Source organism: Bufo bufo, chromosome 5 (genome assembly GCF_905171765.1).
Source record: "Bufo bufo chromosome 5, aBufBuf1.1, whole genome shotgun sequence".
Classification (NCBI taxonomy): Eukaryota; Metazoa; Chordata; class Amphibia; order Anura; family Bufonidae; genus Bufo; species Bufo bufo.
The window spans coordinates 78738168-78752427 of NC_053393.1; the positions used below are offsets into that span (position 1 = coordinate 78738168).

The 14260-nt window shown below is 42.5% G+C and overlaps 1 protein-coding gene across 5 annotated transcripts in view; it reads right to left on the bottom strand.

Annotated features, from left to right (window-relative positions):
- Window positions 1–14260, bottom strand: part of VPS13B (vacuolar protein sorting 13 homolog B) — a 1020896-nt gene that overhangs the window by 712228 nt on the left and 294408 nt on the right. For all 5 annotated transcript variants that reach the window (XM_040432419.1, XM_040432415.1, XM_040432418.1 and 2 more), the window contains exons 18-19: window positions 12677–12811; window positions 3911–4084 (exon numbers count right to left, since the gene is read on the bottom strand). In XM_040432419.1, coding sequence (XP_040288353.1) covers window positions 3911–4084; window positions 12677–12811 — 309 coding nt within the window. The remainder of the gene's footprint in view (window positions 1–3910; window positions 4085–12676; window positions 12812–14260) is intronic.

Here is a 14260-nt window from a genome sequence, read left to right on the forward strand (position 1 = left end):
AGGTGCTCTTTGGAATATGGGCCCCTTTGCCCACCTAGGCTGCAAAAAAGTGTCACACATCTGGTATCTCCGTACTCAGGAGAAGGTGGGGAATGTGTTTTGGGGTGTCATTTTATATATACCCATGCTGGGTGAGAGAAATATCTTGGTCAAATGCCAACTTTGTATAAAAAAATGGGAAAAGTTGTCTTTTGCCAAGATATTTCTCTCACCCAGCATGGGTATATGTAAAATGACACCCCAAAACACATTCCCCAACTTCTCCTGAGTACGGAGATACCAGATGTGTGACACTTTTTTGCAGCCTAGGTGGGCAAAGGGGCCCATATTCCAAAGAGCACCTTTCGGATTTCACAGGTCATTTTTTACAGAATTTGATTTCAAACTCCTTACCACACATTTGGGCCCCTAGAATGCCAGGGCAGTATAACTACCCCACAAGTGACCCCATTTTGGAAAGAAGAGACCCCAAGGTATTCGCTGATGGGCATAGTGAGTTCATGGAAGTTTTTATTTTTTGTCACAAGTTAGTGGAATATGAGACTTTGTATGAAAAAAAAAAAATGAAAAAAAAAAATAAGCATTTTCCACTAACTTGTGACAAAAAATAAAAAATTCTAGGAACTCGCCATGCCCCTCACGGAATACCTTGGGGTGTCTTCTTTCCAAAATGGGGTCACTTGTGGGGTAGTTATACTGCCCTAGCATTTTCCAGGGGCCCTAATGTGTGGTAAGTAGGTAAATGACCTGTGAAATCCTAAAGGTGCTCTTTGGAATATGGGCCCCTTTGCCCACCTAGGCTGCAAAAAAGTGTCACACATGTGGTATCGCCGTATTCAGGAGAAGTTGGGGAATGTGTTTTGGGGTGTCATTTTACATATACCCTTGCTGGGTGAGAGAAATATCTTGACAAAAGACAACTTTTCCCATTTTTTTTATACAAAGTTGGCATTTGACCAAGATATTTCTCTCACCCAGCATGGGTATATGTAAAATGACACCCCAAAACACATTCCCCAACTTCTCCTGAGTACGGCGATACCAGATGTGTGACACTTTTTTGCAGCCTAGATGCGCAAAGGTGCCCAAATTCCTTTTAGGAGGGCATTTTTAGACATTTGGATACCAGACTTCTTCTCACGCTTTGGGGCCCCTAGAATGCCAGGGCAGTATAAATACCCCACATGTGACCCCATTTTGGAAAGAAGACACCCCAAGGTATTCAATGAGGGGCATGGCGAGTTCATAGAATTTTTTTTTTTTTGGCACAAGTTAGCGGAAATTGATATTTTTAATTTTTTTCTCACAAAGTCTCCCGTTCCGCTAACTTGGGACAAAAATTTCAATCTTTCATGGACTCAATATGCCCCTCACGGAATACCTGGGGGTGTCTTTCCGAAATGGGGTCACATGTGGGGTATTTATACTGCCCTGGCATTCTAGGGGCCCTAAAGCGTGAGAAGAAGTCTGGAATATAAATGTCTAAAAAATTTTACGCATTTGGATTCCGTGAGGGGTATGGTGAGTTCATGTGAGATTTTATTTTTTGACACAAGTTAGTGGAATATGAGACTTTGTAAGAAAAAAAAATAATAATTCCGCTAACTTGGGCCAAAAAAATGTCTGAATGCAGCCTTACAGAGGGGTGATCAATGACAGGGGGGTGATCAATGACAGGGGTGTGATCAATGACAGGGGGGTGATCAATGACAGGGGGGTGATCAATGACAGGGGGGTGATCAATGACAGGGGGGTGATCAATGACAGGGGGGTGATCAGGGAGTCTATATGGGGTGATCACCACAGTCATTGATCACGCCCCTGTAAGGCTTCATTCAGACGTCCGGATGCGTTTTGCGGATCCGATCCATCTATCAGTGGATCCGTAAAAATCATGCGGACGTCTGAATGGAGCTTTACAGGGGGGTAATCAATGACAGGGGGGTGATCAGGGAGTCTATATGGGGTGATCACCACAGTCATTGATCATGCCCCTGTAAGGCTTCATTCAGACGTCCGGATGCGTTTTGCGGATTCGATCCATCTATCAGTGGATCCGTAAAAATCATGCGGACGTCTGAATGGAGCTTTACAGGGGGGTGATCAATGACAGGGGGGTGATCAATGACAGGGGGGAAATCAATGACAGGGGGGTGATCAGGGAGTCTATATGGGGTGATCAGTGGCTAATAAGGGGTTAATAAGTGACGGGGGGGGGGGTGTAGTGTAGTGCAGTGGTGCTTGGTGCTACTTTACTGAGCTACCTGTGTCCTCTCGTGGTCGATCCAAACAAAGGGGACCACCAGAGGACCAGGTAGCAGGTATATTAGACGCTGTTATCAAAACAGCGTCTAATATACCTGTTAGGGGTTAAAAAAAACACATCTCCAGCCTGCCAGCGAACGATCGCCGCTGGCAGGCTGGAGATCAACTCTCTTACCTTCCGTTCCTGTGAGCGCGCGCGCCTGTGTGTGCGCGTTCACAGGAAATCTCGCGTCTCGCGAGATGACGCGTATATGCGTCCAGGCGGAATGAATCAACCACCTCCAGGACGCGTCTGTGCGTACAGCGGTCCGGAGGTGGTTAATTAGCATGAGCAAATGCGGTCTTTTCATGCTACTCATGTTGCCCATACAGGTCATCATTGCCTGCAGTTAGCCACACTAGTTAGCAACACATCTCCTTTTTTTCTAATCAGTTTTTTTTATTTCCTGAACATAAATATGGGGCCGGCCATCTTGCCTCAGCTGTTCTTTACAACATTTAGAAAGCATTAAGAAAATTGCTTTATGGCAGCCCCATGGGCCATAGACACAATGGTCTGGATGGGAACCTCATTCACTTCTATGGGAGAGTGGTCTAGGCATGCACTGTGACCTGTGCAGATAAGCTCTGACAATCACCTATTGTGAATGGTGGATCCTGTCTTATCTATACACAGAGGTGATATCATTACAGGCAGGATTAGAATGACAGATGAGCAGGTAACTGCAGTCATCTGTACAGACAAAGAAGTGGTGACTATTAGGCTTAGCGGCCAGTGTGAAATCTGAAGGATTTTATAGTTTTTCTTTAAATATAGTTAAAAAATATACTGGGCACACTCACTTATGTAGAATCATATATTTTATTCAAGGACATGTAAGGTAAAATAAAATTTCTTTAAATATAGATATTGAAATGGAAAATTAAAAATATCAAAAATTCTTCAAAAATATGTTAAACATAAAAATGTGATTTCAACAACAGGTCACTTTCTTTTGACACAGTCCCTTTAACTAGTATGTAACATCCATTTTTTACTTTAGAACATTTCCTGCAACTAGTTAATTTCTCTCCCACAACTCCTTTAAGAACTGATAAAAGCATGCCTTTTCCTTAAGACTAGACATGATTGAGCAGGAGGCCATTGACCTTCTAGTTGTACCCACAGTAGCCAGTGTAACTGTGTTGCTTAACTATGTGAATTTTATGGAGTGCTACTGTCACACAAAAGTTGCTGTCACCTACAGCTTTCGAGAGTTGCCGTGTCACAAAAGTTTTCAGTTACATTTCCTGAATGCTGTACAAGAGCTCCTGCCAACTCATAGCGTGTAGGTATAGGGCAGAAGAAGAAGCATATATACTGTATCAGCACTGTCAATAGCTCTAAAAAAAAAAAAATATTCTCAGTCGGAACAGCAGCAAAGGCTAACCAATAGACCATGCTTATATTAGCCGAAGAAACACTTAAAAGGGTGAACCACTGCCTTTCTGGGTGACTGTGTAAGTAATATATATATATATATACTCTCAATGGGAAACAGAAACAGTCTGTCACTTGGCACATTGGATATTAAATCTCCTAAGAGAGCGGCTTTGAATCACTGGATGTAACACGATCTTAACGTTATGGACATTTTACACTTACCAGAGCTGTTGCAGTAGTCCACCTGCTCGGGAACCTGGATTGTAAAGGCGATCAAATCTGGACCAAGCAAGGATTCAGGCTTCCTGCTCTCCTTCAACCACTTACTCCTGTGCAGGTCTTTTGTGTCAGAAGGACCTTGCACCAATGGAATTAACTTCTCTTTCCCACTATCACCTTCATAATAAGAGATATCGAGAGGTTAGCACAATGTATCAAAGGCATCTTACACAATATACACATGTGAACACAAGGGGCATTCATGCCATCTGGTTGCCAACAGTCTGGAAATTTCTGGACAGTCCGTAAAAATAGGTGACTTTTTTCCTGTGTCCGTGAAAACAAATAGATGTGTCCATGATTTTTTTTTTTAGGCTGGTGGTACTTGACTAGATCACTTTGGTGGTAATGATCATCATTTTACAGCTCACAGTAAGGCCCCTTGCAGACGAGCGTTCCTCCCGCAGCGAGTCCGCAACGCAGCTCCCGGCCTGACCTCCCAGCGCTGCCAGGGGTCACAAAGCATTATATTATGATGCTATGTAACCCTTACAGTTCTGGAATGTATTGGATAACACTGGCATAATGCTGCCACTGTTATCCAATACATTCCAGAACTGTAAGGGTTACATAGCATCATAAATCAATATAATGCTATGTCACCCCGTCAGTACTGGGAGGTCAGGCCGGGTGCTGTGATGTGGACTCGCTGCGGGAGGAACGCTCGTCTCCAAGTAGTCTAAATGATACTGAGTCCTTATCAGTATACTGAGCCATAGACATGGATTACTTATAATCATCATACATTATGGTTTTCCAATTTGTTCATAAAAAAAAAGTTAGCCGTCTGTGATTTTGGGATAAGTTGTCCAGAAAAAAGAAAAATTCTGGTTGGCAACTCTGATTCCAGCTTTTAGACCTTGATGACCTATTGTGTGGATAGGTAATCAATTTCAGATGGGTCGGCATCCGGCACTTGGCACCCCCACCGATCAGTTGTTTTCGGCAGCCACTGAAACGTAACAGTTGACTGAGCTCCTTCCGTTGTGCAGCGGCCCTACCGGCGTATGACAGCTCTGCTCCCATTCAAGTGAATGTAACCAAGCACTACACAATGATCGAAGCCTTCTGCTTCCACTTCTGTCCACAGTTTAGTTTCCAGCGTCAGCCGAAAACAGCTTATTGGTGAAAGTGCTGGATGTTAGGCCCCCACCAGTATGATATTAATAACCTATGTAGAAGATAGGTCATCAAAATCTAAAAGCTGGAATACCCTTTTTACGGAGGTTATGCCCTGTAAAAAGAAAACTTTTCCCATCAAAGCCTTCTGTACATGTAAATAATAGGGATAAGGCCTCCTTCACACATAAATTTGGTTTGGCATGTTTCAAGTGCAAAAACTGCCAGAAAAAAAAATGCATATTTTTGGTCAAGTGACTTGAGCTTTTTTTGCTGCTATTGAAGCATTACTATAGGCATTACTTTAAAAAAAATTTTTACAAATAGTGTGTTTTAGTACATTGATTTTTTTTTTTTTGCAAGCCATGCATTTTTAAACAAGACACTATGAGGAACATTTACTAATGTGTTTATGTCACTATTATGGCACTAATAAGTCATAAATTATGGCACACTAAGTAGTTGTGTCATAATTTGCATCTTTTTAAGCTTCTCACCACTTTTCTAAAGTGGTGAAAAATGGGAGCGGGACTTAGCAGGAGGTGACACAGCTGGTGTAAGTTATAGCTATAACAGGAAAAAAGGCAACATATTGACAAATGCGTTTCTTCAAGCAAGGTCAAAACACACCAGAAAATTTGCAAAAAATGTCGTAGCCAGAGCATGCTGTAATAAAATAAAAATAAAAGTCATAATCCAAAAAAATAAATGCACTGCAAGTGTTTTCTGTCAGTGATTTTTCACTTGACCATTGTCATAAGAAGCTCTGGAAATGCCTTTTTCGGTCTAGCAAAGCACAAGGAATACAGATGGAGGGCAAACAACAGACCCTTAACAGGCATCTTCATGGATAAAGCACTGACCATCTTGTCACAGATGTCGTCACTGACACGGACAAGTGAAAGGCCTTACAGCTACAGAACGGCACAAAATACACTTTAAAAAAGCAGCAAAAAAAAAAGCAAAAGGTCAGTAAAAGCACCACAAAAATCCTATGTGTGAAAGAAGCCTAAAAATGGGAAACGGTAAGCCTTAACAAATGGTACACTGACATTTTGAAGAGGGAAAAACTCGAGCTGTTTATTAAACAGATTTAATGAAAGCAGCTTACGTGTAAATGATCCTTCCAGGCTGAAATTGTGCGATTCAATTTCATACTGAATTAAAAAAGGAAATAAACTCAGGGTTTTACAGGGCTCGTAAAAACCTGCGATTGGTCATGCTCGTCCCTGACAATATTCCCAGCTTCATAGAAACGAGCAAGTTAAAAATCAGTCATGGGCTTATCATCTTGGCAACTTTCCAAAATGACTATCGTCTATGACAATAAATTAGCAAGTAGCTGAGCTACTAATGAGTTTATAGTTTCATTTATTGAGGAGGTCATTGATTTATTAGCTATGTGGTACAACTACATTAACTGTTGGCTTCCAACCAGCAGACATGAACAGTAATATGATGCATTTCTTGGAGATTTGGTACAAGCATAAAGGTGCCCATTGGACTAAATTTGGTGAAAATGGATGATCTGAACCCTACGAAACGTTTATTGGGTGAGATGTAAAACATTGATTATAAACGATCTGATTAGGTGACGGTTAACAAACTGTTGTCATCTGGAAGGAACTCAGCAATGTTTCAATTTTAGACGAAAGACCTTTTTAATGTTGAAAAACCTTTCGTCCAGGAACAATCTTTCTTAGAAGAATGTTCCCAGAAATACTCTTCCTTCTTCGTCCAGAGTCACAGAATGGAATGGCCAATGTTGACTAAAATGTGTAAGACTGCATCTCTGAAACCATCGTTCCTTCAACAGTTATTCAACCATCAACCTACTTCTATCTAATATATATGGCCACCGTAAGGGGGCTGCCCAGGATTTTGATGACCTATCCCCAGGATAGGCAATCAATATCATATCAGCAGGGGTCCGCTGACGAAGCTGTGAAGTTCTAGTGTCGGACCTACAACTAAACAGCTGACTGGTGGGGGTGCGGGTGTCTTACCACCTCCCATCTGGTATTGATGCCCAACCCTGGTGATACAGTAAGCACCAAATACCAAAATTCTGGAAACCCATATAAGGCTAAGTCCAATACGGCAAATCATGTAAAGAGATTCTCCGGGTTTTTTCATATTTATGAACTATCCTCAGGATAAGTCATCAATATCAGTCCGGTGGGGGTCCGACACCCGGCATCCCCACCGATCAACTGTACGAGGAGTGCTGTGTGCATGTGCCATCTCCCTTCTCTCTTCCTGTCTGCAGCTGCTGCCCCATAGACATACAGCGCAGAGCAGGAAGAGAGACAGCACGTGCGCACTGCGCCTGCCATCTCCTTATACAGCTGATCAGCGGGGGTGCCGGGAATCAGACCCCCGCCGATCTGATTTTGATGACCTTTCCTGAGGATAGGTCATCAATATGAAAAAGCCCGGACAACCCCTTTGATAGCACAGTAGATTATCTAAACTTCCGTAGTAATAATGGAATTAACCAACAATAATCTCAGTGACCAATTTGAAACAAAAATCTTTTAATTACGGTATATTTTGTGTGGATATTAACTCTAGGGATTAGTAAAATTTTATAGCATTTCATGTGAATAAGCTTTGAGGACTGGAGCTGGAAAACAGAATAAGGACTTCTGGTAGCTTTTAGGTATGTATGTGTTTTGCTTCCTAATACAAATTTCCATATTGAATATGAACTGCAGAGCATATTTAATGTTGATGCCAATCTGGTACCAAATCCGAAGAAAGTCAATTACGTTTGCAGTTTTAGCTGCAGAATTCACCCTTTTCAAATGAAAGTTGAGATCTGCTGGAAAACCACATCTAATCTTAACCAAAACCGCATTTAGAAGCTGTGGATTTTAGTGCAGATATGCTGCAGAAACACATATACAGTCATGTCCATAAATATTGGGACATCGACACAATTCTAATATTTTTGGCTCTATACACCACCACAATGAATATGAAATGAAACGAACAAGATGTGCTTTAACTGCAGACTGTCAGCTTTAATTTGAGGGTATTTACAACCAAATCAGGTGAATGGTGTAGGAATTACAACAGTTTGCATATGTGCCTCCCACTTGTTAAGGAACCAAAAATAATGGAACAGAATAATAATCATAAATCAAACTTTCACTTTTTAAAACTTAGTTGCAAATCCTTTGCAGTCAATTACATCCTGAAGTCTGGAACGCATAGACATCACCAGACGCTGGGTTTCATCCCTAATGATGCTCTGCCAGGCCTCTACTGCAACTGTCTTCAGTTCCTGCTTGTTCTTGGGGCATTTTCCCCTCAGTTTTGTCTTCAGCAAGTGAAATGCATGCTCAATCGGATTCAGGTCAGGTGATTGACTTGGCCATTGCATAACATTCCACTTATTTCCCTTAAAAAACTCTTTGGTTGTTTGGGTCATTGTCCATCTGCACTGTGAAGCGCCGTCCAATGAGTTCTGAAGCATTTGGCTGAATATGAGCAGATAATATTGCCCGAAACACTTCAAAAAATACAAGAGAACCAGTTCCATTGGCAGCCATATATGCCCACTCCATGACACTACCACCACCATGCTTCACTGATGAGGTGGTATGCTTAGGATCATGAGCAGTTCCTTTTCTTCTCCATACTCTTCTCCTTCCCATCACTCTGGTACAAGTTGATCTTGGTCTCATCTGTCCATAGGATGTTGTTCCAGAACTGTGAAGGCTTTTTTAGATGTCGTTTGGCAAACTCTAATCTGGCCTTCCTGTTTTTGAGGCTCACCAATGGTTTACATCTTGTGGTGAACCCTCTGTATTCACTCTGGTGAAGTCTTCTCTTAACAGCAACAGATTCTAAATGCAAATAGCACACTTGAAATGAACTCTGGACCTTTTATCTGCTTATTGTAATTGGGATAATGAGGGAATAACACACACCTGGCCATGGAACAGCTGAAAAGCCAATTGTCCCATTACTTTTGGTCCCTTAACAAGTGGGAGGCACATATGCAAACTGTTGTAATTCCTACACCGTTCACCTGATTTGGATGTAAATACCCTCAAATTAAAGCGGACAGTCTGCTGTTAAAGCACACCTTGTCCATCCCAATATTTATGGACCTGACTATAAATCCCCAGAAATGTGTGTGTGGCGAAACCAACCTCGCCACTGGGTTTTGGAGGGGCCTGGCTGCTGGCCTCTTGCCCCAGGATTATGGGCCCTCTCATCAGCCAGGCCTCATTTGTTCACAAAGGACTTGAACTAACTTGAACTCCGGGTCTAATTCGTGCAATTTTGGGATGTTAAATGTCTGTGTATTGAAAAGGGTTGTGACATTGTATGTTTAAATGGTGATTTCTGTTCTGTTGTCCCCACATGTGTATTGGTGATTTCTCTTTGTCTTGAGAGATAATTGGATTACTCCTCGGGTGTCTCCAGGGCAGAGAGGAGGAAACCATGATGCATTGTGGGGATGTATTGTCTCTGTGTATCCTGCAGTGCTGCATATCTGTCCTATGTCACAGTCTTCATTCTGGTCCCCTAGGGGCGTGTACACCAGATGGGCTTGGTTGTTGTATACCTCCCTGTGGGCGGACCTGTATTTGCAACAACTGTAATAAAAACCAGGCTGGGTGTGCCAGCACCTCAGACCACTGCTTGACCCTCAACACGGAGCCTTGTCTCGTTATTGGGGGGATCCACTGTATGCTGTTAGAGACTGATTGCCAGGAGTGTAAGCTGATTCCTGTTCGTCTGCTAGCAGCTATTCGTGAGGTTCCAGTTTGGAGTGCTATTTTGTATCCAGTTCGGGAGTTTGGTGTTCTGCAGTAGCTGTGCCTGTCTCTCAGAAAGGGGCAGATCGCCTAAACGGATTTTAACCCCTTGTCTGCTGAAACGGTCCGTTACAGTGTGCATATGTCAATTCAACCGCACTTATATGCAGGAGGCCTAAGGCCTCTTTCAGACGGGCGTTGCGGGAAAATGTGCGGGTGTGTTGCGGGAAAATGTGCGGGTGTGTTGCGGGAACACACGATTTTTCCGCGGGAGTGCAAAACATTGTAATGCGTTTTGCACTCGCGTGAGAAAAATCGCGCGTGTTTGGTACCCAAACCCGAACTTCTTCACAGAAGTTCAGGCTTGGGATCAGTGTTCTGTAGATTGGATTATTTTCCCTTATAACATGGTTATAAGGGAAAATAATAGCATTCTGAATACAGAATGCATAGTAAAATAGCGCTGGAGGGGTTAAATATATATTTTTTTTAACTCACCTTAGTCCACTTGATCGCGCAGCCCGACATCTCCTTCTGTCTTCTTTGCTGAACAGGACCTGTGGTGAGCATTCATTGCAGGAACAGGACCTGTGGTGACGTCACTCCGGTCATCACATGATCCATCACCATGGTAAAAGATCATGTGATGACTGGAGTGACGTCACCACAGGTCCTGTTCAGCAAAGGAGACAGACGAGAAGCCGGGCTGCGCGATCAAATGGATTAAGGTGAGTTAAATTATTATTATTATTATTATTTTAACCCCTCCATCGCTATTTTACTATGCATTCTGTATTCAGAATGCTATTATTTTCCCTTATAACCATGTTATAAGGGAAAATAATAATCGGGTCTCCATCCCGATCGTCTCCTAGCGACCGTGCGTGAAAATCGCACCGCATCCGCACTTGATTGCGGATGTTTGCGATTTTCACGCAACCCCATTCACTTCTATGGGGCCTGCGTTGCGTGGAAAACGCACAAAGAGGAGCATGCTGCGATTTTCACGCAACACACAAGTGATGTGTGAAAATCACCGCTCATGTGAACAGCCCCATAGAAATGAATGGGTCGGGATTCAGTGCGGGTGCAATGCGTTCAACTCACGCATCGCATCCGCGTGGAATACTCGCCCGTGTGAAAGGGGCCTAAGGGTGTCGATGTCACATTTTGCTGCCGACTCACTGATTTGAATGGGTCCAAGATCTGCATCTGTGTGTCCATTCCGCAAACAATAGAATATATCCTATGCTTGTCCACAGAATGTGGACCCATGGAAATCAATGAGTGTGCAACAAAATGCAGCATGCACATGGACCACATCTTAAAGGGTTTTTCCCTGTGCCCAGGCCAGTGATAGTAGTCGTGATGTCACTGGCCTGCCGGAAACAGCGAGAAGGGTTAGGGTTATATCCCGACATTTAGAAATAGAAAAGGCAACATAGAGATCTCAAAAAGTTGAAAGGGGTTCTCAAAGATTAGAAAAAACTTGGCGGCTTTATTCCAAAAATAGCCCGCGCCTGTCCATGGGTTGTGTGACATATAATACCACAGCTCCATTAAAGGAAATGGGGTTGAGTTCTCAAACAGCTTATCGGAAGAGGTCTCGGGTGGCGGACTCCCGCCGATTAGATGCTGATCTATCCAAAGGATAGAGCATCAGTAATAAAAAGGTGTAGAACCCCTTTAAGCCAATCCTGCTCTACCTGTTGAAAAAAAGCATACTCACCTGCTATCTATCCATTCCGGCTTCTTGGTTCCCTACTGCGTCCATCCAGATGCATGGGGTCACGTGTACCACTGCAGCCAAAGACTGCCCTTACTGGTGACGGGTCCCCAAGTGTCACGTGACCCAGCACTGACGGGGACACATCACTGCTGAAGACAGTCATCGGCTGCAGTCGCACATGTGACCCTGTCCATACAGAACTTTACAGATGGGGGCCGGAAGACTAACGAAGAAAGCCAGGGAGCAGGTGAGTAGGCTTTTTTTCTCACGTACAGTAGGCTTGGCTTAAAACACGCAAAAACAAAAGTACAATAACACAAAACTGCAAAACAAATTCAAGTCTGGAACATAATGAAACTGTCTGTTACAGGAGATGGTGCAGAACATGACTTCCCTGTGGCCGATAAAAAAAAGTGTCTGGCATGTACAGTTGAACAAGTCAATGTTTAATTAAACTAATTGAGTAAAATTAAATCATGTTTTTTAAGTAAAGAACTTGTTAATCCCTGGAGAAACAAAGCATTACATAATGTTGTCATGTTTGCGCCTTACAATGAAAGCAGAACAAATTTCCTTTCAGACGTGCCGTGCACTTGGCAGTCTTTGCTTAGTGTTTTTGAGCCTTCGAAACACAGAAAAGTCTTGTGTCAAAGAAAAAAAAATGCTTTTTTTTTTTAAATCTGACCCATAACATTCGGAGCACAGAGCCTTCCCTCCCATTAAAAAGCACCAACCAGGGCAAAGGAGATCTCCCAATTATCACCCAGAATGACCCAGAATGGACAAGGAGTGTGCACTTCATCACATACTGTTAGTAATTGTGGTGCTGTTTACAATGTACTTTATGACCCACCTTGAATAAAAGCACAAGAACAGAAATCTAGCACCAGAATACAAAGATGAAAATTAAATTGTACTCCGCAATAGCTATAATGTATTATGCTGGCATGATAAAATTAAAACACGCTAAATCTCTGATTCATAGGAACAATGAATAAATTCTTGTTTCAGTAACTCTCCTTGTAAAAAGTAAGGCCAATTCTCCTATACAGGCAATAAACTTTTATACGGTCCAGCTGCACATACCTGGGGCTTTGGCACAAATTTTTATTGATCCCAGGGTCCCGGAGACACATTTGACCAATGATGTGCTGCAGAATTTCAGTTCAACATTCTGGATAGAACCCTCCAGAGTTGGCAGCGCATTCTTGGATTTCACACCTAATAAAAGAAAGCTGCAAATGTACTAGCCTGTTGAATTGTAATATACTTTAATATTCATTCAATCGGACAGTAAAACTATCATTTCGCTTTTTTTTTTTCGTTTTAATTATCAAACATCAGAAAGCAGAATGGATTCATATTCATACACTATTCATTTTAATGCATTCACAAGATGTTCTGCATTACCCTGTTTGAAGTTGCGCCGTTCTGCAGGTGTCCAGGATTTGGCAGGAGGGTTTGTGGCACAGTCCTCCAGCTAACAGCACAGGGAAATATTCACTAACGCCCATTCATGCACCTTGTATAGGTTTGGAATGATCTGACACCCCATATAATCAGACCACGAAGTGCAATAACTTGGCTTACAAGTGCCTTTTCAAAGGATCTGTTCACATTAGTATCATGTCGTCCCCTATCAGGGCAGACGGAGCCATTGCAAAACAGACCACATTGACTTGACTTGAAATGAGTCTTCAGTCTCAGTGTGAACAGAGTCTAATACAGGCATCCTCAAACTGCGGCCCTCCAGCTGTTGTAAAACTACAACTCCCAGCATGCCCGAACAGCCTACAGGTATCAGCCTACAGCAGGGCACTGTGAGAGTTGTAGTTTTACAACAGCTGGAGGGCCGTAGTTTGTGGATGCCTGGTCTAATATGTAGCCTAATTAAACATGCATAGTAAAGGTGAAAACTAATGTTAATGATGAGGCGCTCTTATGGTCCGGGGATGTAAATTTCTCATTCTGTAGACTCTTAGCTCTTGCATAACTCAGTAATCAGGTTTAGAAGTGTTAGATCATGTCAATATACATATTTTATTAAATACATAGATTTTTCAATGTATGATTTTGCACAATGCACACTCTTCAGTCAGGGTCCCCGTCATTGTTGGTAAACCTGCGGCATCCTTTCTCATAATTTTGCAGTGAGCATGGCTAGGGTCTCGGCAGCGCGCATGCGCAGAGCACGCGCAGTACTGTAGCTCTCGGTCCCGTCGTCTCTTTGCTGCTCAACAGACATGAACAGGACGGCTACTGGCAGGGATGATCTAGCTGCTGAGGGCTATGAAACACTGATGTCTATCGCAGCATAGTACTTATCACAATACTAAATACGACTGGGTACTGGGAGGAGAAATGGGGTAAGAATAAATTGTACAGGGAGGCAATATGTTTTTTTTTTTTACATAACTATGGTAAACTGGCATAACATTTTTAAAAAAAAGAACGATGTAACATAGGGTGCACTATTAGATTAGATTCTTTTTTTTATTTTTAAAAACAGCAAAAAAAAATAAAAAATTTAAATAAAAACATGATTTAAACAATAAGTCATTTTCGGATGACCCTTTCCCTTTAACGGAGCTATCCCACAGACAGTTTTCCATCCTTCCCATAAAAGTGAATGGACTATCATGTGCACGATCACTTCATTCAGAAAAGAGA